General features: G+C 48.7%; 4 protein-coding genes across 6 annotated transcripts; all 4 read right to left on the reverse strand.

Moving 5' to 3' along the window:
- Nucleotides 1–1,077: 1,077 nt before the first annotated feature.
- Nucleotides 1,078–5,263, reverse strand: LOC109754073 (histidine-containing phosphotransfer protein 2-like). Of its 2 annotated transcripts, none has more exons than XM_045227298.2 (6): nt 5,110–5,263; nt 4,859–4,977; nt 4,717–4,785; nt 2,568–2,636; nt 1,758–1,830; nt 1,078–1,367 (listed from the first exon to the last, which is right to left on the reverse strand). In XM_045227298.2, exons 1-6 carry the CDS (start codon nt 5,167–5,169, stop codon nt 1,332–1,334), a joined length of 426 nt encoding a protein of 141 aa, XP_045083233.1. In that variant the 5' UTR covers nt 5,170–5,263; the 3' UTR covers nt 1,078–1,331. The 2 variants fall into 2 exon arrangements, with proteins under 2 accessions (XP_045083233.1, XP_020168582.2); XM_020312993.4 differs by having other exon boundaries at nt 4,859–4,995; nt 5,110–5,254.
- Nucleotides 5,264–5,762: 499 nt separating this feature from the next.
- Nucleotides 5,763–9,259, reverse strand: LOC109754072 (histidine-containing phosphotransfer protein 2). The gene is made up of 6 exons (XM_020312992.4): nt 9,014–9,259; nt 8,749–8,885; nt 8,594–8,662; nt 6,790–6,861; nt 6,305–6,377; nt 5,763–6,106 (listed from the first exon to the last, which is right to left on the reverse strand). Exons 1-6 carry the CDS (start codon nt 9,071–9,073, stop codon nt 6,071–6,073), a joined length of 447 nt encoding a protein of 148 aa, XP_020168581.1. The 5' UTR covers nt 9,074–9,259; the 3' UTR covers nt 5,763–6,070.
- A 1,409-nt stretch (nt 9,260–10,668) lies between these two features.
- Nucleotides 10,669–15,593, reverse strand: LOC109754070 (uncharacterized oxidoreductase At1g06690, chloroplastic). 2 transcript variants are annotated; one of them, XM_040386395.2, is made up of 9 exons: nt 15,278–15,593; nt 13,271–13,355; nt 13,066–13,182; nt 12,276–12,340; nt 12,083–12,171; nt 11,893–11,972; nt 11,696–11,807; nt 11,487–11,606; nt 10,669–11,328 (listed from the first exon to the last, which is right to left on the reverse strand). In XM_040386395.2, exons 1-9 carry the CDS (start codon nt 15,591–15,593, stop codon nt 11,146–11,148), a joined length of 1,167 nt encoding a protein of 388 aa, XP_040242329.1. In that variant the 3' UTR covers nt 10,669–11,145. The 2 variants fall into 2 exon arrangements, with proteins under 2 accessions (XP_040242329.1, XP_020168580.1); XM_020312991.3 differs by lacking the exon at nt 15,278–15,593 and adding an exon at nt 14,052–14,510.
- Nucleotides 15,594–15,622: 29 nt separating this feature from the next.
- LOC109754069 (monodehydroascorbate reductase 3, cytosolic) lies at nt 15,623–19,391 on the reverse strand. The gene is made up of 10 exons (XM_020312990.4): nt 19,149–19,391; nt 18,995–19,066; nt 18,358–18,409; nt 18,133–18,213; nt 17,481–17,599; nt 17,084–17,303; nt 16,804–16,922; nt 16,593–16,718; nt 16,207–16,347; nt 15,623–16,121 (listed from the first exon to the last, which is right to left on the reverse strand). Exons 1-10 carry the CDS (start codon nt 19,200–19,202, stop codon nt 15,798–15,800), a joined length of 1,308 nt encoding a protein of 435 aa, XP_020168579.1. The 5' UTR covers nt 19,203–19,391; the 3' UTR covers nt 15,623–15,797.
- Nucleotides 19,392–20,329: the final 938 nt, after the last annotated feature.

Raw genomic sequence — 20,329 nt, forward strand, 5'->3', positions numbered from 1 at the left:
GTAATGTATGTGAGGGGCGGTGGGCAAAGGAGGAAGTGGTGACGCACTACAGCCGGATCCATGGCCACCGTGTCGCCCTCGCCTGGAGGTTGGCATCATTTGATAAATCCACTGCAAAAGTAGTGACACAACAACCACCACAACGAAGGAGAATCAGCCCAGCTCCATTTTTTCAGTGTTCATCCACTTGCTCTAGGTGGAAACGCGCCATCCACTCTTTTATGTTTGGTCCCTTTTTAACCATGTAGCGGGTTTTGACACTCGGCAAAGGGTTTGTCGAGTACCCTTTGTCGAGTGTGACACTCGGCAAAGCCTTTGCCAAGTATTTTCAGCCTTCATCTAGTACTCAGGGTACTCGACAAACAATCAGATTCCAATAGTGAATACTCACCCTCAGCCAAGGTAAAAAGTAGCGCGCTATACAAAATAGCGTTGCCCCTGAAAATATGCTATTGACGAGACATTATACACTGATAAATTCAGCGAGACAATCCTCTACAAGCTACAGCGTGCTATTAGCGACGCCGCAAAGTTCCTTTGTAGCTCAGGCTACATGGAACCTCTTATCCTCAACCCTCCAGCCTTGCTTTGAGATCCGTACTCTCCAACTAACATACAATAAGAAGATTTTTCTTTTTTGTTTCTCTAAAATGAAACAACATATGAACTTCAAACTTTGCAGATCGAACAAACACTAGAACATCAATGTGTGGAAAACCTTTCATATTTTTTGGTCTGATATAAATATACAAAATGAGATTTTGTTTGACTAAAAATATTATTTTAAGTATTTCAAATGCATGAAAAAATCTGAAAGTTTTTTCCCAGATTGTAGTTAGAATGTATTGTTGTTCTGCAAAATTTGAAGTTTATATGTTGTGTCGTTTGAGAGAAACAAAAAAGACAAATGCGTCTGCACGGATCGTGATGCGGAAATGGATGGCAAAGATAAGGGGTACCATGTAGCCTGAGCTACAGAAAACCATAGCGGCGCTATAGCACGCTATTTTTTCCAGTGCCCTTAGCCAACAGCAAGGAGAGGCACCAGCATTCCAAAAGACGAGGAAGGCAACAACATAAAACAAAACCAAGTCACCAGCAACCAACTAGCCAATCAGGTAGAATTTACATAGAGCGGCCTTCCAACAGCGGCCCATTAATTGGACATAAACAGGTATAGAGTTGAGACATACATTAACATATGACAAGAAGTCCGCCAAGGACCTCCAAAGCAAACAACCATTGAACATTGTCTACAATCTTCAAAGATGCATACACCCCATCATGCCAGGGGTCACTCCACCTAGGCTGTTGCTTCAGTTATTGCCACTTTACTTAGGACTGTAGGCCTCGATTTGCTGCTCCAGCTGCATCGAAACAAGAATGATAGAATAATGGTTAAGAAAAGTCTAAGGCGCATAATGGTGCTCGGGTCAAATGGTTTCATAAATAATCCATATTGCAAGGTGGTCGATATCTTTTTCCGGTACTTAGCAAAGCTTAAGTTTAAGCTGGGAAGGAAAGAAATTCCACTTCTTTTTCTAGAGCTATCCCATACATCTAGCAAGTGTAAATTACAAAACAAAAGACATTTCAGAGACCTCAGAAACCAAACAGTATATCTAGATAAGTTTCAAACACCAACATGAACGAGAACAAGATTACTCTTTTTTATCTTAAAAGCGAGCAATCTACATAATTATATAGTAGTGTGAAGTTGTAAGTCAAAAGCAAAGATGGGCACATAAGGTGCTTACATGCATCATGGTCTGGAACTTGTTGCGCACATCATAGAACTCATTCCTCAAAAGAGTCAGCACAAAGAGGCATCTGACATAATGAAAACATACCACACTCTTAAATTTTGGAGAGATTAAGTAAACTGAACTAAAATTGTTTGAAAACTGTAACCATCTATTTGAAGAAAAATAACTCAATCCATCTTAGAATCTAGTTGTCCTATAAAAAGATGCCTAGAGTCAACAAGTTAATATACAACATCAAAGATTGGCTTATTCAGATAATAAACCAAATTCTACGAATCATGTGTTATATTAAGTGAACAAGCAGGTTAGTTCTTAAGAATATTTGATTGATATGAGCTTAATATAGTGCTTAAAAGACAAAATCAGCTGGCAGGGTTTACATACAGAATTTGAACAATGCTGTGAGTGTACAACAATTATTGTGTAACATATCTTCTATATCTAAATAGTTAGCCATCACTAACATATTTCCCTCAACATGCAAGCATGTCACCACGCCATGTAACATGCATGGAGAAAAGGTCCAGCTCAACATGCAACCATGCATAAAAAAGTTCCCAACTCAGCATGCAAATATGCATGAGAATTTCCCTCATGTTATGTTATTGATAATTAATTAAAAAAATTACAAATATACAATGATCAATCATAACAAATTATATGTATTTTCAGTTTTAGTCCCCATATTACTACTCCAAATATTCACGTTCTATACAACCAACATCATCACTAATATATTGCAAATAATTCGGCAACAACATGTGTAGTATCATCTAGTATAAATACGAATTGAGTACTGACCCTTTGGGTTTTTCCTTATAGAACCGACGGAAGTATGTGCAGGAGACGCCCAGTTTCTTAGCACCAATGCTGATACATGCCAAAGTGAGCAAGATCAGGAAACTAGAAAAAAGAAATCTCAAACTTAATGCCATGGCATGTTGATACAAATAAGCATACTTGCGATGTCATGATAATATTCTTGAGGAGCCATTTCCTATCATCATTGGTTGTCGCAATAAAATAAATTGTTCTATAAACCATAAATTAAAAAAACTAATTGTGTTACATGCAATAGCAGATCAGTAGTTGCAGAAATGTTTAGGAAACGACAAAGTACTCCTAGCCGATCCATATATAGCATTGGCATGAAAACCGACATATTCTGTTGCATGAAACACAACTAAGAATTTCTCAAACTTTGTTGGCTGAATACCGATTCAATAGTACCAGAAATGTTGTCAAGACGACAAAGTTTTCCCCTTCTTAAAAATTGACAAAGTTTTCCTTGTTGAGGTATAGTGTTGCCATTGGCAGGAATACCAACAATTCTGTTACACAAAACACAACTACACTCGGGTAAGTACTTATGTGTATACGACAACCGCAATCGATACCGCACCGACGACACATTAGAATAGAAATAACAAACTAGAAAAGGTACCATTGATGTTACACGGATCATTAAAACACTAGGAACGCTCGCAAGACGACAAAGTATTCCTCGCCGAGCCATAACATATATTGTCGTTGGCATGGATACCGGTACTTCCGTTACACAAAATACAACTAAACTCAGCTCTTCTACTTATGCATATACGGCAACAGCAAACGACACCACGCCGACACATCCGAACAGAACGCGTGCGGACAAACCAAAAAAAAACTACCATATTCCTCGCCGAGCTATAACATTCCCATTGGCATAGAATACCAGTGCTTCCGTTACTCGAAAGGCATAAATACCGGTATCTCCGTTACTCGAAACACAACTAATTAATCTAGATCGTCTCTTCTAATCATGGCCAGTGGCGGAGACAGGGGTGCCAGCCAGGGCCCTGACCCCCCCCCCCCCCCCTAACATCACTGATTTAGGCCTAGTATGAATAGTAACAGCGATGTTTTTTTCTGCTAAAATGGTGTTTTTCGATGGATTGGGCCACCCCAACAAGCTTTAACAATACTCGGCCCCCCACTGATCGGCATGCCCATGACAAACACATCTGAACCGCATGACATCTCGGTGCAGCGGAGCAACAAGCAGAGAGTTAAAAATGGACGGCGGGGATATATAGAAAAGAAAAGGGTTTTTATATCATCATCAACAACCTGCTGCAGCTCCCCTTGAGCTGGCATACTCTGTTGCATGAAACACAACTAAGAATTTCTCAAACTTTGATGGCTGAATACCGATTCAATAGTAGCAGAAACGTTGGCAAGACAACAAAGTTTTCCTCGTTTTTCTGAAATTGACAAAGTTTTCCTTGTTGAGCTACCTATGTGTATACGATAACCGCAACCGGTACCGCACCGATTTCTGGTATCCCGGCCAATGTGGCAGGGATACCGACAATTCTGTTACACAATACACAACTAAACTCGGGTACTTATGTGTATACGACAACCGCAATCGATACCGCCCCGACACATCAGAATAGAAATAACAAACTAGAAAAACTACCGTTGGCGCTACACAGAATAGCATAGCAGATCATTAATACCAGGAACGCTCGCAAGACGACAAAGTATTCATCGCCGAGCCATAACACATATTGTCGTTGGCATGGACACCGGTACTTCCGTTGCGCAAAACACAACTAAACTCAGCTCTACTACTTACACGTAAACGGCAACAGCAAACGGCGCCACGCCGACAGACCCCAAAAAAAAAACTACCATCTTTCCTCGCCGAGCCATAACATTCCCCATTGGCATAGAATACCAGTTCTTCCGTTACTCGAAAGGCATGAATGCCGGTATTTCCGTTACTCGAAACACAAATAGTTAATCTAGATAGTCTCTTCTAATTATGGCCACACGACACCGCAACCGACATGATCGGCATGACCATGACAAACACGTGCGTGCATCGACATCTCGGCCAAGCAGCAGCAGACAGTTAAAAATGGGGATGGAAAGAAAAGAAGGGGTTTTGTATCACATCAACAACCTGATGCAGCTCCCCTTGAGCTGACGCACCAGGGCGTCCGCCTTGTCGACGTCCACCACGCGCTGCTTCCTGCGAGTCAGCCACAAAGCAGACGAGATGAGATAACGAAATCATAGGGGGAGCGGGGGCGTGGGGCACGGACATGAGGCCGGCGAGGTCGGTGAGGATCCTGTCGGCGTCGCGGATGAAGAGGGTGACGGCGTCGGCGACGAAGCCCGGGGGCGCGCTGCCGTCCTCCTCCATCGCCCGCAGCTGCTTGAACTGCTCGTCCAGCGTGCCCTAGAACAGATCGAGCATCGATCACGTACGCCGAAGGAGAAAAAGGTCAGGCCACTGGTCCTCACCGACTGGCTACAGCTAGATGTGGGAGTGGGAGGTGAGGGAGGGACTCACCGAGGCGTGCATGACGGCCAGAAGCGTGTTGAGCTTTGCCCGGAGCGAGACGAGCGGCATGGCGAGGCGAGGAGGTCCGGAGGGAAGGAGATGGATGGTGCCCTCTTAGTACATGGGTGAGCTCACGAGGTTGTCTCACGGCGGGCACGGCGTCGTTTTGGCAGCGAGTGGTGGGTTTACTCTACCGCCCTCGTCCGGGCGTGGCGCCATTGATGCGCTCCGAGACGGCGTGCATGCAGCTGGCGGGCGATGGCGCCTTTCCAAAGTAAAACAAAACCGCAACGACGTTATGTGTCTGCTTGTCCACGTGTTCACCGTCAACGAGTTGAGTGGTGGCTTACTCGGAGACTGCCGATCGTTTGGCCTCTACCCCTCTCTAGCAAGTAGCAACGAACAAGCAATGAACTCTGGTGTCTACCGATGGTGCCGCCCATATCTCTCCCTCTCCTCTGGCGCCGCTCTCCGGCAAGCGGCGGTTCCCCCCTGCGGAGGCGCGGCAATGTCCTAACGGTGGCGGAGGCCTGACGGCCAGCAGCACACAACACAGTGATAACGGCCAGCAGCACCAGTTCCGGCGCAGTTTCAGAGGAACGGCGAGCCTCCCCCCTTGCGCAGAGGGGAAACAGCACGAGCATTTCGAAAGACGCTCAAGAGGACCCCAACAGCATACAACAACAAAACCCAAGTCACCAGTAGGAGTTTACACGCAGCTTGAGGGCGGGCACAACACAAACAGAGGGTATAGCGTTGACACGGTACAAGCAAGTTCTGTTTCAAGGGGTCGCGAGCCCGGGGTTCCGCCGCGGGAATCGGTCGGTCCGGTCCCGCGCACACGCCCTCCAGAGCCCCCGACACCCCGTTACACTGCCTACAAGCTTCAGAGATACATACACACGTCCCCCCATCATGTCAGGGGTCACATGGAGGGAGCTAAGCTCCTTTGGCTCCGGTTACTGCTACTCTACTTGGGACTGCACGCCTCGATCTGCTGCTCCAGCTGCATCAAAACAAGAATCATAGATCAGTGATCAAGAGAATACTTCCTCTGATCTAAAACAAGTGTCATGATTTTAGTTCAAATTTGTACTAAAATCAGGACACTTTTTTTGGATCGGAGGGAGTACCAATCTGTAGATTATGATACTACTAGTGAGAAGTTGAAGCCAAAGGACAACATAGGCACATAAGGAACTACCTGCATCATGGTCTGGAACTTGTTGCGCACATCACAGAACTCACTCCTAACAAGAGCCAGCGCCATGAGGCACCTGAAATAATGCGAACATACCACACCGTCAAATTCTGGAGAGATTAAGCAAACTGAACTGAAATGGTTCAGAAACTGTAACACCCTGTTTGGGGACAAAAAAAACTCAAGCCATCTCAGAATTTAGTCATGCTACAAACAGAAGTCTAGAACCAACAAGTTAAAAGAGAATCGCCAAAGAGGTGTATTCAGATAATAAACCAAGTTCCACCAATCACATGATTGCAGATGAAGTGAACACTGAACAGGCAGGTCCGTTCTTAAGAATATTTATTGGTATGAGCTAAATATATAGTGCCGTACAAGACAAAATAAGCTCGCAGGTTTACATAAAGAAGAATTTGAACAACACAGAGTGGAGAATAATTACTGTGCAGCATATATATATATATAATAAAGTACTGAGTACTGACCCTTCTTTGCTTTTTGCCTCATAAAACTGGCGGAAGTGCATGCAGGCAAGCTTCACTTTCTGAGCACCAACACTGAAAAATGCCAAACAAGTGCTGGTCAGGAAATTGGAAATAGGCTACAGTAAGCAATGCCAGGAAATATGCTCAGAGCCTCAGAAGCAAAATGTTCACAAAAAAAAATATAGTGTTCCTTTCCAGGCCAAACTACAAGGAAATCTGATAATTTCTTTACACAAGACACTACTAAACTTGGCTCTTCTACATATAGATATAGGGCAGGGCAAACGACGTGAACTGCATGCCCATGGCGTAGACACCCAGCACCGACAAATCCGATCAGAAAAAGATTCATTTGAGTTATGTAGAATAGCAGATCATTAATAGCAGAAATTTCACGAAACTACAAAACAACAATTTTTCCCTTGCCAAGCTACAGTAATGCCATTGGCAGAAGCTGAATAGTAGATTCGATAGTACCAAAAATGTTCGCGAAAGGACACGAACGGCATATGCCCACTGCACCGAGACACCTGAATGGAAACAACATCGATGCCGTTGACAGACCAAAAAACAACACATTGGTGTTACATAGAACAGCAGATCATTAACACCAGAACTGTTTGCAAACCGACAAAAGTTTTCCTCGCTGGCCCATAAAATTGCCATTGGCAGGAGTACACAGTTCCATTGCATGAAACACAGCTAAACTCAGCTCTCCTACTTATAGCTATACGACAGCAGCAAACGACAGAAACCGCATGCCCATGACGTACACACACTGCACCAACATATCCGCCCGTCGACAGACCAGAAAAACCACCACTGGGTTACGCAGAACACCAGATGATCAACACCAGAAATGCTCACAAAACAGATATTTCGTCGCCAGGCCAGGATATTGCCATTGGCAGTAATACCGACAAATCCTTTGCACCAATTGCAACTAAACTCAGGTCTTCTACTTATGGCTACACAACAGCGCAAACGACACAAACAGCATGCCCCACTGCACCGACACACCTGAATATAATAGATATTTCCTCGCCAGGCCAGGATATTGCCATTGGCAACAATACCGACAAATCCTTTGTACCAATTGCGATTAAACTCAGCTCTTCTATTTATGGCTACACGACAGCGCAAACGACACAGCGGCATGCACCGACAAATCCTTTGTACCAATTGCGACTAAACTCAGCTCTTCTATTTATGGCTACACGGCAGCGCAAACAACACAGCGGCATACACCAACAAATCCTTTGTACCAATTGTGACTAAACTCAGCTCTTCTGTTTATGGCTACACGACAGCGCAAACGACACAACGGCATGCACCGACGCACCTGAATAGAAACAACATCGCAAATTCCGTTACAGGGAACACGACTAAACTCAGATCCTCTACATACGGCTATACGACAACCGCAAACGACACAAGCAGCATGCCCGTGACGCACACAGTGGACCAACACGCCCAAATAGAAACAACACCGATGCAGTAGACAAACCAGAAAGGCAGCCATTGGCGTTGCACAGAGTACCATACCATTATTACCGGAAAACGTTCGCAAAACAACAGATATTTCCTCGCCGAGCCAGGATATTGCCGTTGGCGGCAATACCGACAATTCCGTTGCGCGCCCAAATAAACTAAACTCAGCTCCTCTAATTACGGCTACATGACACACGGTGCGCCGACACATCTGAACCGCACAAAGATCGACGGCGCCCGGGGCGGAGAAACAAACGCACAGTTAAAAATGAGCAGTAGTGGGGGTGAGGGTAAAGTCTTTTGCCATCATCACCTCGAGCTGCTCCCCTTGAGCTGGTGCACGTGGGCGTCCACCTTGTCGAAATCCACCACCGGCTGGTCCCTGGACAGCAAAGGCGAAGGCAGACAGGATGAGCTCCCGAGACGAGTCAACGAAAGCAGAGAGGGAGAGATTGGGGGGGTACGTACAGCAGGGCGGCGATGTCGGCGATGATCCGGTCGGCGTCGTCGATGAAGAGGGTGGCGACCTCGGCGACGAAGCCCGACGCGCTGCCCCCGTCCTCCTGCAGCGACTGCAGCTGCTGGAACTGCTCGTCCACCATACCCTAGATCGCACGCAACCCAAAGTCAGCCAGCCGAAACCCGTCGCCCGCGCCCAGAGAACGGCAATTGCAGCCCACAGCCGCACGGCGGTCAGATGCGAGGGGCGTTGAGGGAGGGGGAGGGGGCTCACCGTGGTGAACATGTTGGCGAGGAGCGCGTTGAGCTGCGCCCTGAGCGCGGCGGCCGCCATGGCGAGGCGAGAGGGCTCCGATCCGGAGGTCCTGGAGTCCGCCGGGGCGACGCGCGGCGGTGGACGCGGCCGGAATTCGCGGCGGCGGCGGCGGCGGCGGCGGGGGGGTGGACGGGGACAGGAGTGGGGGAGGAGTATGGGGGGATGGATATGGACGGGACCCCCCTATAAACTCGCGTCGATTGTAAGCTGCCGGCCGGCCAATCCTTTTGATTTTCCAGTTTTGGAAAAGTTTTTACATTAGGGCTTTTTTTCACCTTGCTTGGTGCCTCTTTTCCCCTTTTGGAAATTTTTAGAATCTTTCTTTAGTGTCATCGATGATAAATAATGTTCCTTAAAAAGATGAGGGAGTGAAGGTTGGGGGTACTTTTTTCGGCAAATGATGGGTTTCAACCCGGAGAGCACGTTTGAGCAAAATCCAGAGCGGAGCCTTTAACCACAAGGACCACAAGGGCATAATGTGCAAAACATCGACATTGCCAGCTGCAACCGTGGAAGCACATACGCTCAAACCCAGGGTTTTCACGAGGGTAGGGATACTTGGCCTGTAATTGTTTGTGTGTTAGTTCGGTGGGCTCGAGAGGAAGGAGAAGCTATCACACGATAAGGGTAAAGGGGAAGAGCTCGACGGCTGCACGTGGTCTAGAGGGGAACGTGTGGATCGGGCCGATCACACCATTCCTCACCAAGCGCAAGCGTAGGAATAAAAGCAAGTATGGGGAGCAATCAATGGAGTCGGCGATCGAGCAAGAGGGCGGACAGGGAAGGGGGGAGAGTGCATTGGTGGAGAGGGGAGACGAGACTAAGTGGAGTGACGGGAGGGGAAGAAGGAGAAGCGGTTGCATGGTAAGCTTAACTCGATGTGGTAAGGGAAAGAATCTCGACAGCAGCGAGACAGGTGATAACATCGGGGCGTGGTCTAGAGGGAGGGACGAACAAATCATGACGATGACAACATGCCCTCGCCAACTATCAATGCAATGAAGGAATCGATGGAGTTGGCGCGGGGGGGGGGGGGGGGGGGGGGGGGCAGAGTCCATTAGTGAAGAAGGGAGGTGACACTGAGTGAAGTGACAGGGTGAGGACGAAAAAAGAAAAAAGAAGTGGTTGCACAGTAAGATTAACCCACAACAATCACAAAGTCCTTCAACATTTGAAAGGTGGACGTTTTGCACTTGAAAAAGTGGCAGTTCGAACCAAGGTAAGTGATGGTGGAAGGGGTGCAAACTGAGAAATACCCCAAAAAATATGTGCTTTGTAATTGGCACGTCATATGCAAAAATCGGCAATATATTGGACGCCATATTCCAATGGACATAATATTTGAACTTCAAATATTCAAAAGGGCATAATATTCGATAATACATCTTAGTATGAAAAACTCGTTAAATAAGATTTACTTACGTTTGTCCTCCATTCCATAATGTTTGAACTTCTAGGTTTGTCAAACGTAAAAATGTTTGACTTAGCACAAACCTAAAACTTCATTTTCTTTTAAACAGATGAAGTACCATTGCTATACACAAAACCTTTTCAGATTCACCGCCCGAAAACCTATAACAAATAGTAATGGCGGGTACCTTGAAAACACCGTGTTTGCTTTTACACATCTTTAGAAATATTGTTAACGAAGAAACAACAATGGTCAAGTTTCATAGTATTTAGACACTGTCTTGCTGTCCAGATCCTCATATATTCCCAAACAGAGGAGCAACTAATAACAATTTGCACGGCAAGCATCACCATCACCATCAACATGATGATTCCATGAATTTTATACTACTACAATTAAAATACAATATCATGCCATGATCAGATCGGTCTCCAAGGCCGGGATATGCTCCCTGCTGGCCAGGGAGATCTGTCCACCACCACATTCACCCTTGCTTTCGGTGGAGCACATGATCCTCCTTGTCCCTCTGTCTCTCTGTCTATCTGTCTCCATGCCTCTGAAAGTTTTTCCTCTCCATGATTGTCACTCTCATTTGTTAAGGTGGTATGTATATATCATTGTGGGAGCACATGCTGGGGGATCGAGGATCGAGACTCGATCCCCGGCCATGTGAAAATCACTAGGCTCTGTACTCGTCGCCGCAGTCGCCGATGACCTCCATCAGGTTCCGCCCCCGCTGCGACGCCTCGGTGATGCTGCCCATGTCCTCCTCGTCCAGCAGCAGCAACAGGATGGCGTTGGTGTCCCTGATGTGCTCCGAGAGACCCAGCCTCACGCCCACCATCGACCCCGCCACCGATGTCTGTCCCCAAGAACAATCACGGTGTCAGCAGTCATGGGTTATGGCGAATACCATGAGCAAACAGAGATGAGATGATAGACCTCGAGGCCAGTATGATGAATATATTACTTCTCCAGAGGGAGAAAAATATGATGAAGATGTGGAGCGTAGAGGATTACCTGATTCAGGATGTATCTTACGGCGACGGTCGAGATGGGGACGCCGTGTTTCAGTGACACCTTCTTCAAGGTTTGAAGCAGAGCCTGGAACAGGCTCCAGCCACCCCAAGCGTCGATCATCTGTCGTAGGATCAATAATGAGAACAGCAAGAGAAGACTGGATGGAAGGTGGGCAACACGTTCAACCGAAAGGATTACAAACTGCTCACCCTCTTATACTTCTGCAGGGACGGGGTATTCAGAGGAGGTCCGGCGAAAGGTATGTTGATGTTGGTGTCGAGGAACTTCTCGGACAATAGGCCACCCATCACTGTGCCATACCTGCATCCAAGAATAATCTCCCAAACTTCAAGCTATGTTCTACTGAAGGAGAAGAACAAGACGGGATGGAGGGGAGGGAGCAGACGTTATAAGCTTCACTCCGGTAAGCTCGCAAAGTTCTGCCATCTTTTTCTGCGGGCGCATATCCACAATAGAATGTTGAACCTGGTAATTTTACATCATCTCTCGTTATTTTATCTGAGGACCATATGATCATTGACACTAGTAAGGGAATAAAAATCATACATGAGATAAGTAAGCAGTCATATAAATACCTGGTTGCTGACAATTGGTATTCCATTTTCTAGAATTATTTGCAGCCTCTCTGTATCGAAGTTTGTCAGAGCTACAGTCTTTATCTTGCCTTCAGAATTTTCAGAACAAGAAGGGGCATGATGTAAGATAATTTATTCACACTCAAAAATCATAAGTGAACTATTATCATCTGGTACAAGTTTAAAATATTACCTTCCTCCTTCAGGTCTGTGATGTGCTTTAGTGCATCTAGATATCCGGGATTTGCGTAGTCCCACCTGTTATGTGACAAAGGGTCAGCAAAAAGTACTAGCTGTGGAAGTAGTTATATGATGCCCCCCCCCCCCCCCCCCCCGCCCCCCAAAAAAAGAAAGTACTTGGCATGATACACGATCCTCAGGTTTTGAACAAAATGACACTTCTCGTGTTTTGGAATTTCGATAGGCACATCTGCATTCCAGATATTTTTGTCTCTGTATCGAAGGTTTTGAACAAAATGATCCTCAGGTCTCTCATGCAACACATCTAAGAGTAATGACAATGGCACAACTCTCGGCATACTTTTGTCTATGAACGAGCATTCCAGATATTTTTTCGAAAATGAAAACAAGTAAAAAAAAGATGCCCCATCTGCCACCAAATGCTAGCAGGAAGATACCTAGAGGTTTGAAGGACCAGAGGAAGAGCGACAGCGAAAAGAAAGCAACATAGATACACAGCGCACAGGGCTTCGAATACATCTACGACATCAATCTCTAAAATCAAGGAACCAGGACCAAACTTTATACTGAGCCCTCTAGCATATTAACAAGCATTCCATATGATCAGGATGAACTTATTGTCCAAAATACTAGACAGGAGATTCACTACTTAGTATCAACAGGGATCCATTTCCAAATGAATTCCATCAAAAGCCTTCCAGTTGTACTGACAATGAAGATGAAATGCTCATGAAATGGACCCACACTTCCCAATTGCTAATCAGCACGCCACGCAAACATACCAATGGAACTGCAGCATGTCCAAGGCAGCGACGTCCATCCTCTTCCGGGACCTGTTGATGTTCTCCTCAACGAAGCTTCTTGTCATCTTAACCGGCGGCGGCACCCACTTTGTAAGCCTGCACAAGCAGCTCAGCAACAGTCAGAGAACAGCAGCAGGAAAATGTGCTACGGCCGCATCTCCATGGCACCAAATCGCTCGCTCACCCCCTGACTTCTTCCAGCATCTCGGGCGGGCGCTCGCGCCGGACTTTGTTGATGAACATGCCGTATAAATCCTCCGCCGGTCCATCTGCCAAGACAACAATCATGTTTTCATACCAAGTTGAAAATATGCTCCAGTCAAGGAAAAAAATAAAGACCATCAACTCATGTATCAACATTTAACGCTTCGACGATCGTTACTTGCAGCTCATAATAACACAGAAACAGAGCACGCTACGTACACAGCCTCCTGCTCGAATCAAACCTGTCATGGACCAGAATGCTGATCAGGCTACGCCATCACGCCAGGAAAACAGACACACAAGCAGAGGAGGTTTTCTCGACGTCCAGCAAGGATAAGTGTGCCTGACTCACTGGACAATTTAGCAGCGCTGGTTTCAATGTGTTTCGGAGCGTCGTCGTGTGGGTGTTGGATTTAGACTCCTGTAGCTTTTTCAGTTGGTGTGATTTGGCCAAACTGTAATGTAACTGAAACTCTGAACATGTATCCCCTCTGCTTCTATCTAAAACTGTAATTTTGTTCTTCGGCCCATAACAAAACCCAGTTAGCAATTTGAAAAATTGAGCATCTTCAGCTTACAATGCATCAGTTTTTCAAGAAGCAATCAGACGGCATCGAGCAAGCCTGCCCACTAGTGTCAGATATACTCTAGCAATTCATCCGTGGGAAACGGGGCCCGAGGCGCATGCACGCGAGGTGTTCGCGCAAATTCCTAAGAGGGACTGCACACAGAGATGGGCGAATGGGTGGGGGGCTACGGACAGTGGTCGGCCATGTCGAAGGTGGAGAGGCCGGCGTCGGCGTAGGCGAGCATGGCGTCGACGGCGTCGGCGCGGTCGATGCGGCCCCACCCGCCGCTGGTCTGCCACATGCCGTTGAGCACCCGGCAGATGGCCAGCGACGAGTCGGTCCCGCCGCGGCTGCTGGCGAGGGTCGCCGCCCTCGCGCCCGGGGTCGCCGACTCCACCGCCGGGCCCACGAACCCCGCGCACCTCGCGGGCCGCACGCGGCGCGGTGGAGTGGGCGCGGGCGGCGCCGGCGAGAGGGCGCGGGCTGCTGACGACGACGACATGGCTGTTGCACGAACGGAGCGTGCGCGCGCAAGAGGGAGATAAGGCGCTCTTGGCCCTTGCGGCTTCAGTACAAGTGAGAAATTAATTTCTGTAAATTTCTTACGCTATACAAAGTGTCTCAAAAAAAGAAACTTACACTGTACTACTCCCTCCTCCGACAAGTATTTCCGGACGGAGTTTCCAAGGTAAAGCAACAGTGTAATTTTCCAAAGTGGCACAAGTTTATTACTCCCTCCGTTCCTAAATATATGCCTTTTTTGATAGTTTAATTTTTACAAAGCAACGTAAACAGGATTATATCGAGGCTTTTCAACCATCGACGCACCGTTGTCGCCGCTTCCCTACCGTAGTCAGGTCTGACTTTGTCGACGACAATCCAACAGTTTTTGTCAATGACTTCAGATCACGCCGCCGTCGTCGTGTGCGCGCGGCGAGAAACTCGGTTCCTAAATACTTCCTCCGTTCCTAAATATAAGTCTTTGTAGAGATTGCACTATGAATCATATACGGATGTATATAGATGCATTTTAAGTTTAGATTCATACATTTTGCTCCGTATGTACTATGTAGTCCATCTAGTAAAATCTCTACAAAGACTTGTATTTAGGAACGGAGGGAGTATATTTTTCTAGCAGTAGATTATAACGTAAGTTAAGCACAACGTGACAAACGAAGCAAACTCTATGCTATGAAGAAGCCGGCAAAGGGACGGGCATTCCGGATAGCATGTGTTTTCCTTTCTTCGCAAACCGAAAACAGATAGATATTCAGAGACATCAACACAGTTGGGCGCACCGCAACTCAAAATCGCACAGAAAAATAGACGGAACGAGCGGCCGTGAGGCGCCAGCGTGTGCGCACGCGGGACGCGGAAGCATGATCCAGAGCGTGCGGAGGCGAGACGATCCTACTCACAGATGTCGGCCATGTCGAAGGTGGCGAGCCCGCCGTCGGCGTAGGCGAGCATGGCGTCCACGGCCGCCGCCGGCGCCGCGCGGCCCCACGACGCGCCGCTCACCTGCCACATCCCGTTCACCACCCGGCACACCTCCAGCGCGTCCCCCGACGCCTTGCTCCTCACCGTCGCCGTCTTCCCCTCCCCCTTCTCCAGCCCCGGCGCGCCCATCGCCGCCACCGCCACGGTGCGCCTCCGCCTCCCCCTCGCCGGCGCAAGCCGAGGAAGGCCGGCGGCCATCACGGCGCCGGCACCAGAGCGGCCACACAACAGCATCCTCACAAAAGCTTATGCCAACAAATGCGTATTGAACTGACCGCAAGGGTGCGGGCTTTATTGAAACCTCAAAGGTGCGGAGAAACTGAGAGAGTATGTGGTATACAGACATCACAATAGCATCGACCAATTATACTATTTATGCGTGTATGTATTTGCAAATCTAATGTCCAACGTGACAGACACCTCAGCAGCAAAGCCACATCAGATCTTGCTGGCGAACTGGAGGCCGGCGGCCTTGAGCTCGTCGGGGCTGGCGGCGGGCGGCTGGGCCCTCGCGAGCTTGGCGATGGCCGCGTTCTCTTCCGGCGACCCGCCCTCCAGGAACGCGCCCACGCACTTGCCGTCCTTGACCCAGTACGACCCGAACTTGGGCTTGGCCGAGCCGGGGTCGGCGTCGCCGAACAGGATGGCGTCGCCGACGTTGTCCCCGTAGAACTGCCACGACAGGTCGAACGACCGCGAGTAGAAGTAGGGCAGGTAGTCGTACTCCTCCACGGCAGACCCCGCCTCCTTCCCCTTGATCGCCTGATGAAGATAGAGATGTGGCGTTGGTTGTTGCAGTTCAGAGGCCATATATGGAGAAAAATGGAAGATGAAAATATGTCCTCACCTTCACAGCTTGCTCCGCGGACTTCCTGGAATGGTCGACATGCTCCACTCTCCTCTCGTCGTTGTAGATCTTCATCGGGAAGGTGGCCACGTCGCCGACGGCATACACTCCAGGGACACTTGTTTCGAAAAAAGCATCGGTCTGCACGAAATTTGCTCAGGCGCATCAGACATTTGGGCATAAACAAGAACAAGCGAGAATGGAACTCAAGATGGCCCGGGCTGACAAACGCAGCTGCTTAGAGGAGAAAATAGCACACGCTGTGGCAGCACAACTGCCGTTCTTGCTAAGGGGGCATACAGTTGAAGAATCATAGACACTTTCTTTAACTGGAACAACGACATAACCTTCTGCACCAAAAAAGGGCAAGTTCGAAGCAAACTAACCTTGATTCCACCTTTCTCCTCGGCAACTTGGCCTTTGAAGAGATTAGTCAACGGTCTGCCCCCAACACCGACGACAACAATATCAGCGTCGAGCACACTGCCGTCCTTTAGCTTAACTGCAGTCACCTGGCAAGCAGGAAACAAAGTGATAAGCATATGCACCCGCGATGAGAACAGTAGAGCTGAATTCAGATTTGGAAGCTGTACATACATCACCATTGGCGTCAGCATCAAAACCAACAGCAACTGTACCCTTCAGGATCTTGACTCCTTTGTTAGTATAGTAACTCTCGTAGAAAGCCGCAATCTCGGCAGTGAAGAGACGAGGCACTACAAGAAATGAAATTCTTGCGTTATACAGTTGTTGTAAAAAAACAGAATAACCTTCTAATTATAGTTTGCTTCACATCATAACTGCATGCCAGTGGCATGAGGCCATGAGGCGAAGTTGAATAAGGATTAGTGATGGTATGTGAGTCATGGACACTTACTGCACCAAGGTTCAGGAAACACCATAGTCACATCAAGATCGTTCATCTTCAATACTGCGCTTAGTTCAAGGCCAATGTAACCTCCTCCAACAACCACTGCCTTCCCACCCTTCTTTGCTTGGATAGCTGCATAAAGATTGTCCGCGTCGTCAATTTCCCTTAGGTACAGAATGTTGTTAGAATCAGCTCCTTGAGTGCCAAAATCAGAGAGCTTAATGACCTGAAAATCGAGTCAAAACAGAAGTTTTACATCATAATAAGTAACAGCAACAGCAGCTAGTAATTGATAATTCTTTTATAAGGTCCGAGGGCAACATTTTGTTCCATCGTATACCCTTCATGTACAAAACAAACTGCTGACAGTTCAAAATCAAAATAAGAAGTCAATGACACATACCGAGGAGCCAGTAGCAATTAGCAAGGTATCATATGTAAAGGTTGTTCCAGCTGCACTAGTCAGAGTCTTGGAAGCAAGATCAGCTTTGACAATTTCAGTGCTCAGGATAAGCTCGATGCCTGCCAACACATGAATCATGAGTATGCTCAGATCCAAAATCATTACATTAAGATCAAACACATGGAATGGATACTCTTGCAGACATATATTGCTTTGTCAACCTATAGTTCTCAAAAGGAAAATAGACCCTGGGAAAATCGTCTGCTGAATACTAAAAAAATTGAATAGGCCAGAATAGTTTCATCTGAGGATCTCTGTTTCGTATGTTACAAAATTATTTACCACGAGATTCAACAGGAAATAACGTTTCCTGATTAATTCCTTGAAAAACTAGAAGATTGAGTAGTTACTTAAGCAGTAGGATTATCCACACATGGGGCTAGTGCAGTGAATAAGATATAGCCAAAGGCGATAGTATGACAAGCTAATACCGCCAATTGGCCGGTGCCTGGGCCATACACCCTTACAGCTAAAGAATAGTGCAAGGAAGTAATCACAACTCAGTTTGGATAACTTGTGTAGCATGCAGGTTAAAACGCACACAACCATGAACTGCCAGAAAAATACAGGGGACTTGGTCAGAAATACATACCTTTCTCTGAGTACCATTCAGGCAAGAGCCTCTCGCCTCCACTTCCCACACACACATGGAATCCTGGCAATCTTGCAGGATCTGTTCACAGACAAGAACGCAAAGTGTGTGTGTGTGTGTGTGTGTGTGTGTTAGTCTTAACGAAGTGTGTGATAATCAAATGCGGTTTAGAAAAATGGGGTGGATCATGCATCAAGGGAAAAAGGCATGGACTGAAGAACTTACTCTGAGGGAACAGGTACGCCTTGCTGAGGGCAGGGCGCTCGTAAGGAGCCACCTGAAGCAAAAATCATGGTAAGAAATATGTTGTATCATATCATCTCTCAATAGATAGATAAGTAAAACCACAACTTGTTTGCGGCGACCAAACGGATAAACATTAGCAGCAGCAAGACGGGCAATAGGCTAATCATGGCTGCTACTACAGGGACCCAGGGAGAAGGTTGGCCAGCCCTGCTAGAAATCTAGTTTTCGCTTACATACGGCTAGCAGTAACCATCATGATTTGAGTGACTAGTCCCGACTTGTACTACTCCGTCCATCACATATTAAGTGTCGCTCAAACTGATGTATCTAGCACTGAAATGCGTCTAGATACATCCGTTTTAGAGAGAATTAATATGAAACTGTGGTATTAGTAATTTGAAGATAAACCGGAGATCAGTACGAGCAGGCTATGGTGATGAATTCCGTTTATTTATCCATGGCACAACTGTGATTCAGTGAAGGTACGGCTGCCGGGGTGACAGAAACGTCTAGGATTGAAATCGTGGAGGGGAACGCCGGAGCCCAAAACGACCATCCAGAAATGCGTAGAGGTAGAGCGGAGAGGGGAGAGGGGGGAAGGGAGAATTATGCGTACGGCCTCCTTGGAGATGATGGCGAGCTCCCCCGGCTGCACGCCCTGCTTGGCGAACTCCCGCACCGCGTACCCCTGCGCCAGCGAAAATCGCCATGTGAGATCCGGGAAGGAAGGCAATCGATCGAACCCCCCGAAACAGAGCGGACGCACTTACCCCCGAGACGCCGCCGCCGAGGACGATGTACTTGAAGTGCTTCCCGGACGCCATGGCTGGTGGCGACGACGGACGGACGGACGGGCGCGCAAACCCTAGCGCGTGGAGGTAGGATCTGGCGAGCTGACCGGAGACGGAGAGGATGGAATGGACGGAGCGGAGGCGAGGGATTTGGGGGGGTGGAGTGGTTGGTTGCTTGGTTGGTTGTTGAAGAGTGTGGCAGGCCGAGCAGCGGCCCCGCGCGGGCCGGCTGACAGGCGGGCCCGGGCGCGCGGGCCGGCCAATGGGAGGAGGCCTCGGCGGCCGATTGGCTGGCTGGCTGGGCTGACTTGGCTGGGCGGGGCACGTGGGCCGATCCTGGCCGCCCAGGACTCGTGATGGCCGTCCCGGCAACGTCGTCCCGACTGCACAAGAGATGGATCGATGCCGGCCAGATGGTGTTCGATCAGTGGTGCACGTCACTGGCCGGCCGGCCGGCTACTTGCTCCTCCACTCTCGGGCACAATCAGAATAAGCTAATGATGCCACTCACTCCCTGGCCTCTTCCGGACGCTGGATGCGCGATGCGCGCCGAGAACCATCATCCATCTCGCAGTAAAAAACGACCCCCGCGTCGCCTCGCTCTGGCCGCTCGTGGGGCAGAAACCCTAGCGCCGCCGCCGTTCTCCTCCTCCCCCGCCCGTCTCGCTGCCGCCGGAGGGCGCGTGCCGGCGAAGCCGGGCCGGCCTCGAGGAAGGCGGCGGCGGGGCTCTATCCCCTGCCGGTGCGGGCGCCGAGAGGGGTCGCTTCACGACGCGTCGAGGAGATCCACTGGCGCTCGGCGGCGCTCTGGATCTGCGGCTCGCGCGCCGGGAGGGGCCGCTTCACGACGCGCCGAGGAGATCCACTGGCCCTCGGCGCGGCTCTGGATCTGCGGTTCGTGCACCGGATCCGCATGGTGCGGGTCCTTGGCGGCGTGGTTGAGGTGGCTGGCCGCGCGCCCGTCCAGCCCCTGGTGTGCGTGTGCATCTGTCTGCGCGTTGGGGAGTTGGGCGCGGTCACTGCGGCACTGGGCTAAGAGCGGCCGGGTTTGGAGCTAGGGCGGCTGGAGGGCCGGAGGTGGCTCGGCTGGTGACTATTTGCAAGCGGATTGCGTGGTGGCTCCCTGTCGAGATGATGGTCTGGGGTGGCGTGGTCTGGGC

Source organism: Aegilops tauschii, chromosome 4 (genome assembly GCF_002575655.3).
Source record: "Aegilops tauschii subsp. strangulata cultivar AL8/78 chromosome 4, Aet v6.0, whole genome shotgun sequence".
Classification (NCBI taxonomy): Eukaryota; Viridiplantae; Streptophyta; class Magnoliopsida; order Poales; family Poaceae; genus Aegilops; species Aegilops tauschii.